The sequence below is a fragment of the Trichogramma pretiosum genome, unplaced genomic scaffold (genome assembly GCF_000599845.2).
Source record: "Trichogramma pretiosum strain Unisexual culture from Peru unplaced genomic scaffold, Tpre_2.0 scaffold57, whole genome shotgun sequence".
Taxonomy (NCBI): domain Eukaryota; kingdom Metazoa; phylum Arthropoda; class Insecta; order Hymenoptera; family Trichogrammatidae; genus Trichogramma; species Trichogramma pretiosum.
Window position 1 is genome coordinate 769877 of NW_019641637.1, and position 22092 is coordinate 791968.

The 22092-nt window shown below is 31.7% G+C and overlaps 4 protein-coding genes across 6 annotated transcripts; all 4 read left to right on the forward strand.

Moving 5' to 3' along the window:
* The first annotated feature begins 195 nt into the window (after positions 1–195).
* LOC106649180 (dosage compensation regulator) lies at positions 196–5503 on the forward strand. Its single transcript, XM_014366467.2, has 9 exons — positions 196–565; positions 652–1147; positions 1704–1750; positions 1842–2077; positions 2275–2899; positions 2979–3342; positions 3412–4073; positions 4157–4524; positions 4595–5503. Exons 1-9 carry the CDS (start codon positions 487–489, stop codon positions 5501–5503), a joined length of 3786 nt encoding a protein of 1261 aa, XP_014221953.1. The 5' UTR covers positions 196–486.
* A 1378-nt stretch (positions 5504–6881) lies between these two features.
* On the forward strand, positions 6882–10103 carry LOC106649199 (protein TBRG4). The gene is made up of 8 exons (XM_014366490.2): positions 6882–7354; positions 7500–7967; positions 8148–8297; positions 8384–8629; positions 8714–8861; positions 8932–9015; positions 9089–9253; positions 9322–10103. Exons 1-8 carry the CDS (start codon positions 7187–7189, stop codon positions 9615–9617), a joined length of 1725 nt encoding a protein of 574 aa, XP_014221976.1. The 5' UTR covers positions 6882–7186; the 3' UTR covers positions 9618–10103.
* Positions 10104–10182: 79 nt separating this feature from the next.
* On the forward strand, positions 10183–13868 carry LOC106649189 (epidermal growth factor receptor substrate 15-like 1). Its single transcript, XM_014366479.2, has one exon. The coding sequence runs from the start codon at positions 10856–10858 to the stop codon at positions 12989–12991; it is 2136 nt and encodes a 711-aa protein (XP_014221965.1). The 5' UTR covers positions 10183–10855; the 3' UTR covers positions 12992–13868.
* A 77-nt stretch (positions 13869–13945) lies between these two features.
* LOC106648704 (AP-1 complex subunit sigma-2) lies at positions 13946–22061 on the forward strand. Of its 3 annotated transcripts, none has more exons than XM_014365792.2 (5): positions 13946–14576; positions 14664–14842; positions 14928–15036; positions 15122–15259; positions 20574–22061. In XM_014365792.2, the coding sequence occupies exons 1-5, from the start codon at positions 14574–14576 to the stop codon at positions 20616–20618; spliced, it is 474 nt and encodes a 157-aa protein (XP_014221278.1). In that variant the 5' UTR covers positions 13946–14573; the 3' UTR covers positions 20619–22061. The 3 variants fall into 3 exon arrangements, with proteins under 3 accessions (XP_014221278.1, XP_014221285.1, XP_014221270.1); XM_014365799.2 differs by lacking the exon at positions 20574–22061 and adding an exon at positions 18683–19914 and having other exon boundaries at positions 13949–14576; XM_014365784.2 differs by lacking the exon at positions 20574–22061 and adding an exon at positions 18295–19914 and having other exon boundaries at positions 13953–14576.
* The last annotated feature ends 31 nt before the right edge of the window (positions 22062–22092 follow it).

Here is a 22092-nt window from a genome sequence, read left to right on the forward strand (position 1 = left end):
TTTTGCGATTACCAACATAACATTGCCTCCTGTTTGATCATTCTTTATTATATTATTGATAATTGAGTAATGACAGAATGGTACCGAATAAAATCCATACCCCAAACGATGTATACAATGTTGAATGTACTTTATCGAGGTTTTTAAGGTGTCCGCTAAAGAGAGATTTCACTGTATGTTATCTGACCTGCAGCTTGCAGCAGTCAGTACTTTATACCAAACTATAGCGCTTGTTTCATATATCTACTGCTAATAGTAAATAAGTATATAGATAGCAGTGCAGTGAAAAACACACAGACCCAAGCTGAATACTACTAACATAACCGACTAGCTGACAAGGAGTCTTCAGAAGCAATTACGCTTCTGTTTCAGCAGCATTGGTTGTAGACTGTATGTTTCAAAGGCTTAATCGAAGCGTCGCTCATCAGCTAGTCCTTTTCAATAAATATTGTTATAAAATAATTATCGATCCGAGCACTTTTTAACATGGGCGATTCCAAATCATTTTTGCATCAATGGTGCAGCAAAAACTCAACTGAGCCACAATTTGAAGTTCGACCAACTGGTAAGTTATACATGTATGACGTTTGTGTTTTGGTTAAGTTGCATTGGTTGAGAAATGCATAATACCAAATATTACCATGTTTTTAGGCCCAAAACATAGGCAACGTTTTCTCTGCGAACTTCGAGTGGGTGGATTTGACTATGTAGCCGCTGGAAATTCAACCAACAAGAAAGACTCCCAAGCTAATGCTTGTCGAGATTTCATTAATTATTTGGTTCGTGTTGGCAAAGTCAATCCAACCGATGTTCCTGCTGATGCAAATTTACCAACTACTGCAAATGAATCATTTACTCAAGCTAATGTTAGCACACCTACTAGACCTGTGTTTCAAGGTGGTATGGGCCCCAATGATTTTGGCCAAGCCTACAGATCTTACAATGACAGGGGGGAAAATAATTACACTTATATGGATCGGTTGGCTGAACAAAAAAAAGTTGAAGAAGCTGAGGACCTTGACGTCAACGCTGGTATACATGGAAATTGGACTATTGAAAATGCCAAATCTAAACTTCATCAATTTATGCAAATCAATAAAATTAATGCTGACTATAAATATACTGTTGTAGGGCCAGATCACACAAGGTTTGTTCAATGTTCTAAATGTTTTTCTTATCATTTAGTTTCATTAATCATAAATTGAAACAAATATAGTTTGAAAAGTTTTCAATGAATGGTAGATTTAATTCAAGGTGAACTTTTCAAACTCTAAATATAATTTGAATTTATACTTTATGATCAAAAGTAGTTCTTTGGTTGTTTTGTATTATATAAACAAGACCACTTTGGAGTACAATAATAAAATATAAAAGTAGAGTATTTTTACTAATGCTGTACATTTAATACTGAATAAATGAAATTCAAACAGCATTGAGATCTACTGGAAGGATTGATTTTCCAGTAAATTTCAATGATAAATATTCTTATTTGAATTTAAAAAATATCACTGGTACAACCAAAACTTTAATTGAACTAAATGATTCAATCATAGTTTTGGTGCTACTACTTGTAGATATACACTTTGTGTGCTCCAATTTGGTCTTGGATGATGATTACCTGAGGTGAGTACTCATTATAAACCACATGTAACAAAATTTATTATAAATTTGACAATATTTGCATCAAAATGTATACATTGCAGGAGTTTTATGGCTGAAATGACTTTTTATGTGAAACAGTTGGGAAGATGTAAGTCTTATTTATTTTAGATGACTTGTGCTAGTTTTTTTTTTACTATTTATCATCAAAATAGATTACTTATGTTAAAAATTGGTTGCAGCTGTTACTGGACGTGAAACTGGCTCTAATAAGCAAACTGCATCAAAAAGCTGTGCTCTCTCCTTGGTTAGACAATTGTATCACTTAGGAGTAATTGAAGCATTTAGTGGTTCCTTGAAAACTAAAAAAGAGATTAACCAAATGCCTCCATACCCAGTGAAAATAGCTCCAGAACTTGTTGATGAAATAAACAATCTTTTGAGAGGTTTAGAGATCAAGCCAATTGATTTAAATGGGGTAAGGTGTTAATTAAGATTAATATTATTGTTTTTAAGTCTGAGCCTGAAGCTTTCATCAAAACTGCAACAAGCAATTCAAATATAATCTTGATAGAAAATTTTTGGTTTCACATGCTCCCTTCAAGATTTAAAATATTGATAACTCCTAATATTGAATATTGAAAACAACTAATGAATATTTAAAATTTTTTGTAGCCACCTCCACCTCCCAGGATTGAAGAAAATGGAGAGTGCAGCTCTCAAGGTATTTCTCTTGTAACTGACCATGTTCTTGAAGATTTTATTTCATCAAAACCTCAAGCTGCTGGTGTTGTAAGTTGGTCACCACCTCAACAAAACTGGAACCCATGGAGTGGTTGCAATATAGATGAAGGACCATTAGCCTCTGTAAATCTGGACGATTATTCACAAGATTTAGAAAGAGAGGCGCGAGACTTTATGCAGAAGTCCGAAAATCTTCAACTAAGCTATAAAAATCGCTCAAAGCTTCCAGTATTTTCAATGAAAACCGAAATCATGGATGCCATAAATGATAATCCAGTAGTCCTTATTAGAGGCAATACAGGTTGCGGTAAAACAACGCAAGTGTGTCAATTTATTCTGGACGACTACATTTCTACTGGTCAAGGTGCTTACTGCTCTATTGCTGTAACTCAGCCCAGAAGAATATCAGCAGTTTCTGTTGCTGATCGAATCGCAATGGAACGGTGTGAACAGCTTGGACAAAGTGTTGGTTATTCAGTTCGATTCGAATCTTGCTTACCAAGACCTTATGGTAGCATTATGTTCTGTACTGTTGGAGTGCTCTTAAGAAAGCTTGGTTAGTATCATTTGTTTAGTTAAATGATTGTAAACTAGAATTTTCATATTTGTATAACAGGAAGCTCATTAATTTTCAGAGGGTGGTCTTAGAGGTGTTTCGCATGTGATCGTCGATGAAATTCATGAACGCGATGTTAATACCGATTTCATCATGGTAGTCCTTCGAGATATGATTCATACATATCCTGACTTACGAGTAATTCTCATGTCTGCTACCATAGATACTACTCTGTTCAGCAAATATTTCAACGATTGTCCAGTAATTGAGATTACAGGGCGAGCCTTCCCAGTGCAGCAATACTTTTTGGAAGACTGTATCGAAATGACTAAATTTATGCCAACACCAGAATCGAGGAAACGCAAAAGCCGCGATACCGACGAGTTACCACTTGAGGGAGAATCTGATGACAACCTCAACAAAGTCGTTCCCGAGCATTACAGGTAATGAGAGGGTTCATGGCATGGTGAATACCAGAAATATTATAAATCATTAGCATTTTTCTCTTACAGCGCTCACACGAAAACTGCTATGTCTCAAATGTCTGAAAAAGAAATCAGTTTTGAGCTTCTCGAAGCCTTACTCAGGTATATTCGCGACCAAAATGTTCCCGGAGCCGTATTGGTTTTCTTACCTGGGTGGAATTTGATCTTTGCTATAATGAAGTATTTGCAACAACACCCACTCTTTGGTGGTCAAGATTACGTGATAATTCCGCTTCACTCTCAGCTACCGCGAGAAGATCAACGTCGTGTATTCGATCCAGTGCCACCAACAAAAACCAAGATTATTCTTGCTACAAATATTGCTGAAACGTCAATAACTATCGACGATGTTGTATATGTTATCGATTCTTGCAAAGCTAAGATGAAACTTTTCACATCTCACAATAATATGACGAACTATGCCACTGTTTGGGCAAGTAGAACAAATCTTGAACAAAGAAAAGGGCGTGCTGGACGCGTGAGACCTGGATTTTGTTTCCATCTTTGTTCTCGGGCAAGATACGATAAAATGGATGAGTACATGACGCCAGAAATGTTCCGTACTCCTCTGCACGAGTTGGCTTTATCAATCAAGTTGCTTAGATTAGGCAGTATTGGTCAGTTCTTGTCCAAGGCTCTCGAACCTCCACCCATTGATGCCGTCATCGAAGCCGAAGTTTTGTTGAGAGGTGTGAATTTAATAATAATACCTTAGAAGTTTCTATCAATATTGAGAAATTAGTAAGTATATATAAGAATAATTTTTTTTCAGAAATGAAATGCCTTGACAAAAATGACGAACTTACACCCCTTGGTAAGATACTCGCTCGCCTTCCCATCGAACCACGTTTAGGCAAAATGATGATACTTGGCAGTATGTTTCGTGTTGGCGACGCTTTATCGACAATGGCCGCTAATAGTTCGACTTTTCCTGAGGTATATAATATGGGTCCGGATATGAGACGTTTGTCAAACCAGCAGAAATGGTTTGCTGGTGCGCGTTACAGTGATCACGTTGCTATGGTTCACGTTTTCGAATGTTGGGAAGAAGCTCGGGCTAGTGGAGAGTACGCCGAAAACGCATTTTGCGAATCAAAGAATGTTAGCTTACCAACTTTACGAGTTACGTGGGAGGCTAAGGTGAATACATTTTTCTTTTCAGTTTTATTTAAAATTTCAAACATTTAAATTAAATCCACCAAATTTTTAGAATCAACTGAAATCCCTTCTGGTCAGTGCTGGTTTTCCTGAAGAAACAATGTGCCCAATACCTCTGAATTATCAAGCTGGCTGTGATACACGCTTGGATATTATCACAGCTTTACTTTGCATGGGTCTCTATCCAAATGTTTGTTATCACAAAGAAAAACGTAAGGTTCTTACCACCGAGTCGAAAGCGGCTCTCATTCATAAAACGTCAGTAAACTGCAGTAATTTCGAACAAACTTTCCCATTTCCATTCTTTGTTTTTGGAGAAAAAATTCGTACCCGTGCAGTATCGTGTAAACAGATGACGATGGTTTCCCCATTGCATTTGCTGCTTTTTGGATCCCGAAAAGTTGAATTCATCGATGGTGTAATAAAATTAGACAATTGGATTAATCTTGATATTGATCCAAAAGTCGCAGCTTCAATTGTGGCCCTTAGACCCGCACTTGAGAGTTTAGTAGTTAAAGCCGCTAAAGATCCAGAGACTATTTTGGAACTTAGTCCTATGGACGAAAAAATTTTAGCCGTTGTAAAGAATCTTTGTTCGATGAATGCCTGCCGATATGAAATGGAAGCTATTACCGGAGGTGGTTTTGCATCGCGTCGTCCACCTCGTGGACACATGACCGGCCGAGACCGATTCGATGATAGTGACCGCTCACCCCCTGCAAAGTTGATGCATTCAAACTTTGGAGGAGATCGCCGAGGTGGAGGCAACTTTAATAATTACAGAGGAGGCTACAGTTTTACTAGAGGTGGTGGTTTTGGAGGAAGTAGCAACCGTGGTGGATATCGCGGACGCAGCAGCGGATTTGGTGGCGGTGGATTCAGAGGAAATGGTGGAGCTTACGGGAGTGGCAGTTCTTTCCGTGGTAGAGGAGGTGGTAATAATTATCAAGGAGGCTTTTAAACAGTTTATTAACAATTGTATTGTATTATATTATTTTATGTATAAATAGCTAGAGCTATAGATGTATTTTTAATTAGATGGATGGTTGAATTAATCAATTATTCTTTGTCTTCTTAAGTGCTGATGAATTTCTGGAAAATGTAACAATAAATTTCATTACACAAAGAAAAATCTGAATGAAAATTGTATTCTCTATCCTGGTTTCAGGATTTATAAATGTGACTTTAAATGTTTTTATTTATCTAGCCATAATAAATCTAGATAAGTTTTGTAAAAAAAACTATAAGTATTATTAGCATCAAATATGTGTGACTTCTATATACCTATCAGTGTAAAATTGTTTTTTCTCTAATAAACTTTGAGAAACCTGTATAATTTTGATTGTTATATTGTTTAAACTCCATATATATGATTTTCTATGTACGGATTTCGTTGAATAATAAGACAGCACTCAAGATCAAAAAAAGTGAAATCTGTGTAATTCTAGTGAGAATTTGAACCTACATTGATAACGAAAAGGTATACGATTCTCAAGTGTAAAGTCAATAAAAATTAAACCAAATTTCAAATTTTTCAGGTAACATAGAACTGTAGACTTACACTTATTATTTGAGATTGGGCATAATTTAACACTATTTCAAAAAAATGGTCTCCAATTCCAGCTGTGGTTACTTCAATTTTAGTTTCATTATACGTTTTGTCGTTGCAGCCTCAAAAATCATCCCCTGTGCCGCAAAATTTTCAATGGACTACTTTTAAGGGATTTTTCCGTAAGCATCGAAAGGTGCATGCTGCAAGAATTGAAATATTTTAAAATAATTTCGTGAAAAAAATTTATATTAATTAGACATTTTACTTGCCGCATCTTATTTCATAATTATATTATATCTAATTTCATTATAACGTATCTTATATCAGATTCTCTTTTCAAGGAAAAAGTTTAAAAAAAAATCAGTTTTAATATTATATTTCGATGGTTTTGACTTGACAGCTAGCAGCCGACACTATGAAGCAGCAAAATAAATTCAATTAATTATTACGGTAGGATGTGACAGTTATTTATGGACAAACATTTTTTCACTTAAACTTATGCACATAAGACTGCTTTTGATCAGTTAAAAGGCCTGAAATAATTTTTCATATATATTTTAACATTTATTTATTAGTGGATTTTTGAGATGAGCTTGTATAGGGCTAAAAATAAAGCTGCACAGCTTTAATAAAACTCAAACAGAAATTGAAATAATAAAATAAAAAGCACATGCTTATATTTTCTATTTTCTGGGCTTGAAGTTTTTGGAAAGTTTGGTTGTCTGTAAAATAACTGCATGCGTTTTGCCAATACCTCCAACGCTTCAACTCATCATAATCAAATAGTTTGTAATAAGTTGTGGGTTTTAGCACTGCTACATCTACGTCGCTATTCGCTCCACTACCTTAGGATAGTATATTAGTAGATTTTAGCTACTGCTGTTCTGTTCTGCTGCTGCTGATTCTATCGCGATCCATAACCTCAAAAACGAGAATCGCGTGTATCACTCGTTCACTCTGCCGCTGCTTGCAAGCGGCAATTGCGATTCTCGGGTGGCGATTATATAAATAACGTGGTTGACGCTTCTCATTTAACGTAGCATCGGGTCGTTAATCGAAAATTCGCCTTCGATCCAAGGACCATTGAAGTCCATGACAATGTTAAAGCTCAGTGCAAAAATCGTTCAGCCACGGCCTAGCTGGTGGGTTGCTGCTAGTCAATACTGCTTTGCTAGCTCCGTTGCTGCTGACACGAATCCGCAATTGGATGCCGCTGCTACGAGCAAAGTTCGCACCGATGACAATCATCTGGTGGAAAAGGTATGTTTCCTCATTACAGTTTGATGATGGATAGTACATTCAGTTGCCAGAAAGTATAGTCAATTTTGTGGATTTTGAAGAAATAAATTGGTAGTTGACTAGGTCATCATTTACATTTGAGTACTTATGTATTCGTCTCTTTCAGATTGAGAAAGTTACCAGAATTCCATTTAATCAGAGGGATGGTCGAAGAAAACGCATTGAAGAACGACTATTTGATACTAATTCTCTAAGAAATATGATGAAAAATACATCAGTCGAGGAAAATCGTCCTGCCAATGAGCAAATAATAGGTCAAATAAATCAAGCTCAAAGTATAGATGACATACTGAGTCTTACAGAGAATCCTGGATTCAATCAGAAGACAGCAACAACTGCTGTTTTGGTTTTATCTGAGTGGGTGTCAACTGGTAAAATTCGTATGACTCAGTTGCATCAAGATTCTCGTTATAAAAAGTTGTGCTCTATGGTAGGAATCAATCAAAGAATTCTTCCAACACTACCAAAGAAAGATGAAAATATTGCTAACAACTTCTCATCGTTGTATGGATTACTGCAAACTGAAAAGTTTAAACAACAAATCAGGAACTTGAAAATTGTAGAAATGATTAAAGTAAGTTATTTTCTATCAAAATTGTGTAGAAGTATAATTTTGTTTAACTAATTGATGTTTCTTTCTAATCAATATTGGTGAAAATATGAGAAAGAATATGTACATATATATTTTATAAAAACAAAGTTTTGGTATAGCCTCATATTTATAAACCTATTTTTTCAACTGTCTAATTGAAAGGTTCTATCAACATTGGCTAGTAAAGGAAAGCGAAATACTCCAGTTCTACAGACTTTAGCATTCAGTATTGCTACATCACAAGAGCCACTGAACATAAAACAGTTGGGAGATATTTTATATAGTATGGCTGTATTGAATTTTTATGATGAGGTAAAATATTATTTAAATTTTTCATTGATTCAAAATTGAAATCAATAATTCAACTGCAAATTTAAACTTTGCTTAATTCTTTTCAGATGTTAATCAAAAAAGTTTGCATTAATTTGCTACAAGAAGTACCTACAAGTACAAATACAGCAGTTGTAGGGTCAATATTTACATCTTTAGGAATGCTGAGGTACAGAGATGAGAAATTACTTGGTGTACTAACATCATGGGTTATAAAAAATTCTGAATCTGTCAGACCTCAAGATGTGTGCAGATTATTATTAACATTAGCACATGTAGGATACAAACCAGAGGAATTTGATGAATTAGTTCAGGTAATGCACAATTTTCAAAGAAAATTAAATTTCATTGTAATTTCAAAAACTTGATAAATTTATTTAACATATATTTTACAACAGAAAGTTGTTGCACCATTAACTGAAAGTGATATGTGTCAAAGTAGTGAATGGTTAGATGTTGTTTGGGCTCTGACTGTTTTAGATGCTACAAAAGTAGAACATTATGAATCAGTGTTGAATAAAGGCTTTTTAAACAGGATATTTGGTGGTATGTACTTATACAAGTTATTAAAGCAATAAATTTTACATGTAAATTAATATTAACACATGCTCATTAGATGAAGCAGAACTAAAATCAGCAAAAATCCTTAAAATTTTGAATATCAATGCTGCAGCACGATTGATTACATCCAGTTACAAAGGTAAGCATTGTTTTGTTTTATTAATTTGACATATAGATAAATTTTCTACAAGAAGATCTTAAAACAATTGCAGGACCAACTATTCCAACTGATTCTGACATATTAACCACACAAGTAAACAGGACAAAAGAAAAAACTGAACTTGCAAATGCAATTGTAGCAGCTTTGAAAATATTATTACCTTCAGATTCTGCTTATCTGAATACCAACATTAATACAAAGATGGGATTTCTATTAGGTAACTAATTTGTGAAAAATTTGATTTATTTTTATTTGAATAAGCTTTTAAATTAAATTTATTTTCAGATGCTGATTTTTGTGTGGATAGCAAATGCACCCCTATCGCATTAAATACTACTAGTGCAAAAAACAAAAGTTTTTATAGAATAGCATTACTAACTTGTGCTTATCAAGAGTTCTGTAGAGGAACAAACAGTATTGTCGGTCTTGTGCAACTGTACAAAAAATTATTGGAGGCAGAAGGTTACACAGTCATGTTAATACCATATAATGAAGTTAATTTCAAAGACAAACTTGTTACGCGGGTGAAATATATAAATGATAATCTTAAATCTTTGTTAAATGAAACTCCAAAGGAATGAATAATATCAAAATGAAAAGGTATTTTTTAAAGTGAATTTGTGACATCTATGCTGATGGTAATTGTACATGTTATCATGTATACAATAATTCATATGTTAGAACCTACTTCTATGCATAAAAATTTGTATACTAGTAGCTGGTAAAATTCATTTATTTGTAGATAGTGAACATTGAAAAAATGATCGATTCACGTTTCAACTGTGGAAGATAAACAATTTTTTAACAGCTGAAAGTTTTCATTGATTTTTGGTTTTTCATTAGTTTGACACACTTCCTTGAAAAATATTTTCGATATTTTTAAAGTCATAACTCTCTCTAGTTGTCTTTTAATCAACACATTTATACACATGTAAATTGAAATAATTGTTGTTATTAACAGCAGTGATTTTTTGTAGTATAAAACCAAAAAGCATTGAGAAAACCTACTTGAAATTTTGTAAAAATCATTGTTAGAAAAAAAATAAATATTGGATGAAATTCAAAACCTTTCTTTTGATTTCTTCTAGAAAGAGAATTTCTGCAATGAATTAAGTAAAAAGAGGCTTGAGTCAACTTTCAACGATTTATTTAGAAATAATATAAAATTTCTGAAAAATGTGTTGCAGTATGAAGATCATTTGAAACTACTTTGATTTGAACTGGGCTAGTTATTAGGTCACGAATTATTATTGCTGCATCACTTATTTCCAAAGTTATGCTTTTTTTCAATTTTAAAAACTTTGGAAATTTCTTTTTAAAATGTAAAGTACCGTAATTTCTATATAAATGTGACTAAAAAATAATTTACTGTATCAAAATATACTAATAAGCAATCATTATTCGTTAGAGGAAGATGATTGTTATTAATGTATTGACAGTGATTTTTAAACTTTGACAGATGGTAATAATAAGTGGGATCGATGACCACTGAATAGCGAATGCTGATGCAGCGCCGCCTCCCATATAGGTTAGTTTACCTGTGCAGCGGTCGAAATGAGGTCTCCACTCATTTCGCTACAGATCAATAAAAAGACAAGTCACACACTTGTGATCGATTCTCTAGTACACGCCACGATAAGTTGTCTTTTTTATTAATTAAATAAAAGCCTCGAGAAGAATGAAAGTATTTCGAGTATCGTGAATGCGGGTTTCAGTGATTAAATTCGCTCATTAAGATAAAAAACAGTCCAACGTTAAATCAAAACACATCCAAAACTTTGTAACGTCCAACCACTGAGTGTTTGTTTACAAGTTTAATATGGCAGCCTTACCACCGCCCGAAAAGGTTTCCGGACCTCACTATGCAATTTTCGATGCATATTTTAATTATGTCGATGCTAAAAAGACTGGACAAATTGGAGCTTTGGATGCTGCTAAATTCCTTAAAAAGTCCAATTTAAGTGACATTATACTTGGAAAAATTTGGGATATGGCAGATCCAAACTCCCGAGGATATTTAGATAAGCCAGGAATGTTTGTCGCATTAAAACTATGTGCTTTGTCTCAAAATGGACACAGCCTGAATATGGCTAACATTTTCATGGATGTACCTCCACCTAAAATGGGGGACATTAAAATCCAACCACCTAAGTGTCCTCAGTCTATATCACCAGTTCCTGGTGCTACTAATTGGTCGATTAATCCTCAAGAGAGAGCTAAATATGAAAAACTCTTTCATAGTTTAGAACCAACGTCTGGATATATACCAGGTAACAAGGTCAAAAGTGTTCTAATGGATAGTAAACTACCGTTAGAAACTTTGGGCAAGATATGGGACTTAGCAGATATGGATAAAGATGGCAAATTAAATTTACACGAATTTACAATTGCAATGCATTTAGTATATAAGGCATTGGAAAAAAATGCTGTACCTAATGTTTTACCTTCTGAATTATTAGAAAATAGAGCTGCTCCTCCTATTGTACCAGTACAGGACCCAATAACTTTTGAACCAAAACCAATCAAGCCTCCTATGCCTGCTGCTCCTGCTATTCCTCCGATAGCCTCAATACCTGCCATACCTATAATTCCTCCTGTACCTACCAAAAGTGATTGGATTATATCAGCAGAAGAACAAAGAGCAGCCAATGAGTTATTTTCTAAAGCTGATAGAGATATGGATGGATTCGTTTCTGGAGCAGAAATTAAAGATGTTTTTTTGCAGAGTGGACTTCCTCAAACAGTGCTTGCTCATATTTGGGGTCTTTGTGACATGTCTCAAAGTGGAAAATTGAACAAAGAACAATTTGCTTTATCGATATATTTAATTAAGCAAAAACTCAGTGGTAAAGATTTACCTAATCAATTGCTACCCAACATGATTCCACCATCTCAAAGAAGAAAATCTCAAGAAGCACCTATAGAAAATAATAATGTTTGCACTTACTCAAACCCAGAACTAAATATGATAGCCCAAGAGATCAATGAAATCATTAGAGAAAAATTGACCATTGAACAAGATATATCTCAAAAAGAAGCAGATATAAAAATTAAAAATGGTGAGATGAAGAGCCTTCAAAGCGAACTTGATACTCTTGCAGCAACTCTCAGACAATTGGATAATCAGAAAGGTGAAGCCCAAAAACGATTAAATGATCTTAGATTACAAGTTGACAAACTTCAACAACAAGCAACTGACCAAGAAGCAACTCTCAAAGCACAAGAAGATGAATTAAACAGTAAAAGGCAAGAAATTGAAGCTTTCCGACAAACTGAACAAAAATTAGAAACTCAACAAACAGAATTTAAAAACAAACTCAATGATTTGACAAAACAACTTGCATCTATACAACTTCAAATAAGTCAAACTAAAGCTGGAATGACGCAGTTAAATGAACAGAAGCGCCAAATTACTGATGCTATAGCTCAATTTGATTCCGCACTTGCAATGCAAGATGCGACAATGGTTCCAGATTCAGCACTTTTATTTAAAGCACTTCTGGATCCATCTATGTATAATCTAAATGGTAATGCACCACCAGAAACAACTGCTCCAACAGAAGAGATAAAAAGAGACGCTTACAATAATAACCAACAAGCCACTGATGCATGGGGCACACCATCCTTTCCATCAGATACCCAAGATCCTTTTGCTGAGAAATTTCAAGAACTCCAGGAAAGTGTTAAAGATCCCTTTGGAGACGATCCATTTGCAGCTCTTCATGCACCAGTTCGAGGCCAAAGTCCTAGTCCAGCTTTGCCACCCAAGAAAAGTAAACAACCACCCCCACGTCCTGCACCTCCAAGACCAACTCATGGACCTACATTACAAGCTCAATCTTCACCTGTTCCACCATCTAGTAGTCCAGATCCATTTGGCGACAAAGCTTTTGGTATTAGTAGTAGTGCCGCTATGGATGGTTTTGCTGATTTTGCAAATTTTGATGGAAATTAAGGAATTTCAGATAATATAATCATCATTATCAAATATCATTATAAAATTGAGATTATTATACACACATAGTAGACCGTTGTTGCAGAGCTTTGATTAAACTCATCATTGCATGTGCCATTGATTACTATTTGTTTCGTGGAGCGTATTTTGAAACAAATTGTGACAGGATTTTTTGTGGAATGCAAGATGATTTGATTAACATATCTCTATAAAAATCGTAAATAATCGTCTTATAGTATTGGCTAAATAGGAAAATTATTAATATTCACCTGCACAACTGTGAGAATATAGATGTTGTTTCATGATTATGTATGAAAAATTAACTGTTATTCAAAAATGACGTTAATATATATTGAACTATTTCAGCGATTTCATGGATTCCCTTTACAGAATTATATGTATACTCTAAATATTAATATTTGAACTCAAAGTTGAGTTTAATAACTTTTTTCAAATGCTACACTTACGTCAATGTATGTACGTATGTAAGGCAACGTAAAACTAGATTGATTTTACGGGTTAATCTGTTAATGTATATTAATTACGTTTATATGTAAATATGGAAGAAATTTCGTTTTATTCGTTTTTAGGCTTGAATTGTTAAGTGGTGATTCCTATGATTACTGTTAGTATACGTCGACGTATTTATATTTTATTATTATTGTGCATGAATCTTATAAGTTTTATGTATGATGACAAAAATAACGTTTTGTTTTCAAAAGATATTTATGTACACACCAAAGCGTATGAATATCAATAATAATGTAATATCATGCTTAAACCTCATTATCGTTTATTCCAATTCTTATATAATATGTGGTTGTAATAATGAAGAAAGTGTGAAATTGTCAGAACAAATAAAAAACCAAAATACAAATTTTAAGGATTTTATTCTATTACACTATTTCAACCTTTGAGAACTTGTATATTTTGGGAACATTGTAAAAATTAAAATGTTTTCTCAACTAATGCTTCGAATAGAAAGAAGATGATTAAATTGAAAGTGATTTGAAAATAAGATTTCAATTCTCATCGTCCTGATACGAGAAAGGAGACAAGTCGCGCTAAGGAAGAGGTGGAAGATTGACAACAAGGATTTGGGTTGAATATTCATTCATTGCGGTGTGATGATAGGAGCCTGTTGAAGCCGGTTAATTCAGAAATTCGCGGCTATTTGCCGCCACACTCTCGCAAGTGTGTTTTTGTACTTCGCGCCCTACTTCATCGTTTGACACAGAATATCGTGACGTGCTGTTGCTCGCCATAACATCGCTTGGTTGACGACATTTCCGTGCCTAGTTCATAAAAGCCAAAGCAAAGCCCGTAACGAAAGCGCTGCTGTGCTGATAAATAGTCGCGACTCGTCACTCGCGGTTTATATTAGCGACGATGCTGCCTTCATAAGTGTACTACTACATATACCAAGTGCTAAAGCCAGTTGTCTGTTGTGACTTGTGGTCGTAAAAAAAATTGCTTTCGTGGCAGTGTAGCCAGAGCTTATTGACATTTCTATCTAGCAGGTGGCTAGATACGCAAAATATTTGTACCAACATCCGTAGACAAAGTATAAAATCCCGAAAAAATGGTAAAGTTTTTATATTAAAAAACATGCTACTTTCCATCTTAAAGATTTCCATAATCACTCATGTTATACATGTTCCTTGATTTTTAGATGCAATTTATGCTGCTTTTCAGTCGTCAAGGCAAATTGCGTTTACAAAAATGGTATGTTGCACATCCAGATAAACTGAAAAAAAAGATTACTCGTGAACTGATCACGACAATACTTGCTAGAAAGCCAAAAATGTCCAGCTTTCTTGAATGGAAGGATGTCAAGGTTGTTTACAAAAGGTAAGTGTATTCATTGTTGTTTCTTTTAGTAGGTAAGTTTATTCGTTATTGTTTTACAGTTAACTGTTAATTTTTTCTTTTATAGATATGCAAGCTTATACTTTTGCTGTGCGATAGAGCAAAATGACAATGAGCTATTAACTTTAGAAATTATTCATCGTTATGTAGAACTTTTGGATAAATACTTTGGAAGTGTAAGTACCAATAATTTAAACTATTTTAAACAATTTTATGTATACTTTGTATATTTTTTATATTTTGTGTTATTTTTTCAAACAGGTTTGTGAATTAGATATTATATTCAATTTTGAAAAAGCATACTTTATTCTTGATGAGCTGTTAGTCGGTGGTGAAATCCAAGAAACTAGCAAGAAAAATGTCCTCAAAGCCATTGCAGCTCAAGATCTTCTACAAGAGGTATGTAATGGAAACACTCCAATTGAACTGTAATCTGTTCTTAGATAAATGTCACTGTGTTTGTCTTATATGTCTTTGTATCATCCCCTGTACATAATCGGATCATTCTGACTTGACATTAGTTTAATTAATTAGTACTAAATTTTAATGTACGTTTGCGTGTTTGAAAATATAATGTGATAAAATTGTTAGATTCAAGTATAGAACGTATCTTGCCTTGGAAAAAAGATTGCTTTTTTATATACTTATATTGTATATATGAACTGAAAAATTAAGAGCTTTTTTCAGAAATATTTAATATTTAATTAATAACTTAAGAAAAGATTTTACGTACAATTAAAATATGCTTTAGTACAAAATATACTAATCTCTAACAGTGTTTGTACTTAAAACAAGTAATTAATTAGAAACTTAGAATAATAAAAATCTTAAATAATTTGTGTGAGCAAGCCAAAGTGATCCAAATTCAAGTTAGATTTGTAAACCTTTATGTTTATCTCATAAACTCAACACAAACAAAACATCACAACACTCGCTAGGCATACTTTTATTTAAATTTACAAAGAATATTATGCATGACAAACTCTTTTCCATAACAAACTACTGTAACCAGAGTATATGTTGATAAGTTGAATTGGTATCTTTTTATTACACTTTGTTTTTAACAGTGTTCTTTATGTTTTAATAATTCATTCTATGATTGGCACAAGTTATCAATAACTGATAGTATTTGGTGAAATATTCAGTTTTTTGAAAATTGCTAGACATCATTCAACTTTCAATTCAATTAAATGAAACAGAAAGTATTGCCCAATATTTAAAATTTTTTGTGACCCTTTATTTATGTCAATAATGTATACTTTGAATAATTGCAAAAAATGTTTATTGTGTTTTTAAGTATAATTCATTGTTATGTTGTGCATAATAGTTCAGTTCAATATAAGCATATGATGATAAAATAATGTTCAGCTATAATAATAAGGTTAACACCTTAAAGTACAATTAACCATTTCCACCCAAATATAAGTCAGTTAGTGCACCTAAGACAATGTTAAATATTTTTAAATATATATATTTATTAAGTTCATTCAGTGACTTTTGAATGACATTTGTCTTGTTGAACCGGTATTAGTTAAAATCTTACAAATTTATTTGCTACTTTAAATGAATTAACATTCTTCTTATTGTTGAATACTATTAACTGCAAATGATATTTTTTATTGTAAAAGTAATTGCTGTTTTTTAATCTATTATTAGAGTAATAATAATATGCAGAAAAAAAAAATCATAATGTATATGGAATTATAGTTTACTGTGATACAAGAACTTAGCTACAATTATTTCTAATTCGAACAGAAAAACACAGAAATTTATTTATTGAAATTCTTTTGAGAAAGTTTGATAGTTTTACTTCTTGTTAGAGTATTTGCATGTTTGAAACTACTCAAATTTATCCAAAGAGAGCAAGCTGCTGTTGTTGAAAATTTGCCATTTTATTGAGATTTTACAATATCATAGAGCTAATTTTTATAGATTCCACCATAACTGACAATTCATATTTTAAATACCGTCGAAATTTTCATAGTTAGCTACAAGGATTTTAATGAATGCCAATGTTAGCCAATGTATTGATTCGTACCTTGTAATTGTAGCAGTAGATATCATTGTTTAAAAATATTTATGCAAATCGAATTAAGATTTATATAAACATTTATTACATACTTACCAAGTAATAATATTTTTGCTCATTGAAATGTTGCGATTTAAAAAAAAATCAAATCATATTGCGATCTACTTAAAAAGTAGTGAATTACCAACTTTAAACGATTTTTTAGCGTTATGAAAAACTAACTATAATGAATGTAATAGTTATTTGGGGGCTTTTTGACTATTACAAACAATAATTCACGTGTCAGTATATAGTTATGATTATTTTCAACTCTTTGGCATAAATTCTTCATATTTTAACAATGGGATAGATATTTTCAATTCAAAAATTTGAAACGCTGTATACAGACACAATAGTTGCAATAAAAGCATGGAACTATGTGTTCGGAGACTTTATGTGAATGAAATTTAAAACAAATCCAAATTTGAATTTTATCTTGAATTTTGCATGTCTTCATACTTTTCTACAATTACAGTTAATATAATTTACATTTCTGAAACAAAAATTTTGAAGGAATTTATTGCGCATTATATTGACCAGCAATCGTTTCTATTTCTTTTAAATTGAATTTTCTATCTCGTTCATACTAATAATGATTTATGGTCATAATAATAATTTATGGTCAAATAATTTCAATAAACCACTTCAAATGAATCATCGTTTCAAAAATAAAAATCAATAATAGTTGGAAACAATAAAACTTACCATAACACGGGGACGAATATATGATCTGGTAAACCCAATAACAAACGCGATTAAAAATAAATTGATTGCAAATGAAAATGTAACAATTTGCTTGATCTCTTATGGATACGCACATAACTTTTATATTAGAAATATCGATCTAATGATATTATGACAGGGCTTGCTAGATCTTGCCATGGAGGTCAATTTTTAAGCAAAGAAATCAAAATAATTTAGTAATGTATATTGTTTAGTTTAAAGAGATCCTGTACTATCCCCCAAAGTGTCCTGTACCTAGATAAATTAGTTATTTCTAGTCTAATTTGTAATCATTTAAATGTGTTTTTCGTAACTTGAAATTGTAGATGGGTGAAGTCGAAAAATTCTTAGCAATCTAAAATTATATTTGTATTTTGACGAGTTTGTCTAGAACGACTGCTAAGAAATTAAATTTGTATGTAAACTTTGTTATTTTTCATAAATAAATCACACTCTTAGTTACAGTTGAAATTGAAATTGAAAATTTGTGTATTATGTACTTAGTAATTCAAGATTTATGTGCTATAATGGAGCTTCATTAATTTCTCGTGTACAGTTTTATTTGTCATTATCTGTTTCATTCACACGTTTTTTTTTCTCGTAAATTTTTTCCTAATATTTCTTTCTGATCAATCTTAAATAGAATAAATGTGCTCATGTTGAGGATCCCGAGCCAGAAAAGTGGTATTGAATAATTCAAACTCTCAGTGTTGTGAATCAAGAATGAATTGATAGTCCATACCAAGTTGAATAAATTAATGTTCCAAGTAATGAACAAATCAGAAGGTCAAGTTTCGAAATTGTAATCATAGAGCATAACATTTATTCAATTTGAGATGAATAATGGTTTCACGAACCAGGACTGCTGTGATTTAACTCAAGTTTCAATTATATATTTAAAAACGCTTCAATAATATTTGAAACTGTTGCTTGTTAAATTTCTCAGTCCTGCGGACTCAATTACTCAACCAATTATATGACAAATCCACATCCCATCTAAAATCCAAGTTGTATTTATATTTCTGGTAAAGGATGAAGCTGTTGAAGGTGCTCTGCGAGAAATAGGTCTGTTGTAAAATGTTGAATGAGTTTGAAACTACAAGATTTTACAATATATTACCAGCCAAAGAAATCATCAACTTGTAATTCGTCAACACCAATCAACTGTCGTCGTAACAACTCAGGAATTGTGCACTTAGTTTGTACATATAACTTTATATGCGTCCAAATGTTTACATTTTAACGTACATTTATAGCACATATATAAATATATTTAACAATTTGTGTAATTATTCAAAGGCGATAATTAATTTAGTGATAAGAGTAGCATATGACGATTGTTCATGAAAGTTATTAATTTCATGTCAAATTCCTTATTCAGTTTTACTATTCAATATTAATTTATAACATTTTTTATGCAGATTTTTATACAATTTATAACTTAGTTCCCTGCGATTGCTTTTATATGTCTTATATACATTATTTTAATTCTGGACCAAACTTACAAAGTTGTCGAAGGTAATTTTAATAATTTTAAATTGTGTAAGAATCCGTTTAAAAACTAGCCATTTGCTATACTCCAATTAACTTTTTCTTTGTCGAAAGTAGTCTTTCCTGCCAGAATCTTCCTGAAGTGCCATCAAACGTGAGATTTTCTAGACTTCTTTTACTTTCGACTGTTTTTGGTCTAAGTAAAAAAATTAATTAATCGAAAAGAAAAAATTAATTACAAAGTAGGTACATTTTAGCTACAATTCACATAAAATCCGTTGAAGACTTCAACAAATTCTGGGTGGCATCAACTTTGTTGATAAGAAAAATACCAATAAAAAATTCCTTGACTAAATTATAACTTGTCTTATGCTGTGAAAAAACTTAATTCCGATACTTTAATAAAATATATTTTATAAAAAAAGTCAAAAAATGTATTTACCATTTCATATCAACAACATGAAATTTAGCTCGTAATTTTAATAATAAAAATTTTATATTAATTTATTGCAATGAACAAAACTTTACTGTAATATAGTTCTTCGTCAAATACAATTCTAGCAAAAGCCTTTTCGTGAATCATGTACATTAAATTTTGAAAAAGAAAATAATTATTGTAATGTTTTATAAAAGGCAATCAAGGATATTGATAGTAATCTAATATAAAATTGTCTAGGCAATCAATGTAACTTTTACATGAAAAAATTTTTTCAAATACATATCACAGAAACACAATTCTACGATTTTAATAAAGCAATACTGAAAACTACAATAATATTTTTTGTTACTTGTCATAATGAATTTTTTTTTAACACACCTTTTAAATTTATACTGTACTGTATGAGAATTTTTAAGATACAAATTACACAAAATGTAGTTTACTTAAAACTCTATAGTTTTGATTTAGAAATCATTTCTTTGATATTGTGATTGATATTTAAAATAATAATTATTTATTTATAAAAAGCTTAACTTAATGATGCGAGCAAAAAGGTTTCATGTGTGAATGTGTGCGTGTGACCTTAAATGAAAATGGGGTTCAGTTCATCATTTGAAGCTGCAACGAGAAGACTACATTAGTCTGAAGTTTTTCCAATTGAACTGAAATGCATAGGTATGTTAGTTTTTATATAGTTTTATCATGGTGTGCTTAAAACTAATGAACAAAAAAACTCATTGCAGAAAAATGTAAGTGCAGCATCAAAGTTTAATTGATCCCTATTATTCATGTAACACCATACCTTTTGCACTTGACAAAAAAAACGTACTTTTTTGGACAAAAGAATTTTAATGAACACTAATAAAACGATTCTTTCATCTAAAAAGTAATTCATTTTTTAATCACCGCAACACATTAATTAAAAACATTTAAATGCACTAAACATTCAAAAAAACAAAATATATTAATTATTGTATCATTCAATGTTACAGGAAGAAACTCCTCAGGGCTTCTTTGAAGATCATGGACTTGGCTAACTAGCATGGTTCGTTCCCAAGAGTTAAATTCTTTTTGAAAAATAAGGTCAAAATTCGCATAGAATGCCACTGGTTTCAAAATATGTTTTTTTTAAAATTGATTCACTTCAAGTGTTGTGCATTAAGGTTCTTTTAAATAAGTAGTACATATCAAATATATTTTAAATTAAATTTTATTCAATTTCGTTTAGGTTTAACCCGAATTTTATGTAAATATTTTTATATTAATTGCATGGATTTTTTTCGATACATAGATGACTTTCAGTTTTAAACCGAAGCATGATATATATCAAATACCATTTCAATTAATTCATTCAAAACTAATGAGACAGTTGTTTGACTGAAAATCACGAACAATTTTCGATATAACTACTGTCCATCGTAAGACTTAGGTACTTTTATGTAACGTTTCTTAAATTTTTCTATACTCTCTACTGGTTTTGAAAATTTAAAGTGCAATGTTTAAAATAACTATAACATTTTAGCATAAAAACTTTCTCGCTACTATTAGAGTGATAATAAAAATGAATAAATTACGAAGTTCCTATTAAAGGTTTCATTATGTTTTATATCGAGAAAAATGTAAGAATTAAAACTGAAGAGTACCATATTTTGGAACAACACGACTACTGTCATGTTACTAATGTAAACTATACATTCTCCATTATTTCATTATTGATAATTAAATAATAATTTTCATAAATAATCAAAGTTCATGAATAAAAATGAGTTTTTTTCTAAAATATCAGAAGTAAAAAACAAAAAAAATGGACGAAGAGCACATTGTTTTATGCGAGCGTAAGCACGCACAAACGTTAATAATTAAAAAATTAACATTCCTAGATGGAAAATTCACTGCTGATATAACAAATATTATGATTTGATATGTATGATATGTTTGTATAAAACTTGTTGATGAGTATTATAATCAAACCTTAAAAGTATTATAAAAAAAAGTGTACCCAATTTTTGCACAATATTGAACGACGCAATTTAAAGAATTTCCTGTGTTTAAAGGGAGGCGTAATATCAATTTAAATGAATGTTGATTAAGATTGCAATCGTTTTTATTAACATACAGTCCATTAAAATGAGGTAACTTTCATAAGTGCTAGTAGACAAATGTTTTTTTTTGTCAGTATGCACGTACTTTTAATACGAAAAGGTTGCCAAATATATGTGTATGTTACATAATTATCTGTAGCGTTGTATTACCGGTATAAATTTGAAAATTAATTCTATGAAAATATAAAGTCTTGATTATCCTGTTGTGCGTATGATAAGCTATGTTACAATATACTTTCAGCTCCGTCCACAGAAATTATACGAATTGTTTTATCTTCCACATCTGTCATTTGATGTCTAATGTTTAATCAATCTAATTTTATTTAAAATATAAATTTTTATCATGTATAAAAATCAATATTGTCTAAAATAAAAAGTTTGAAAAATAAAATAAAACTAAGTTGTTTTT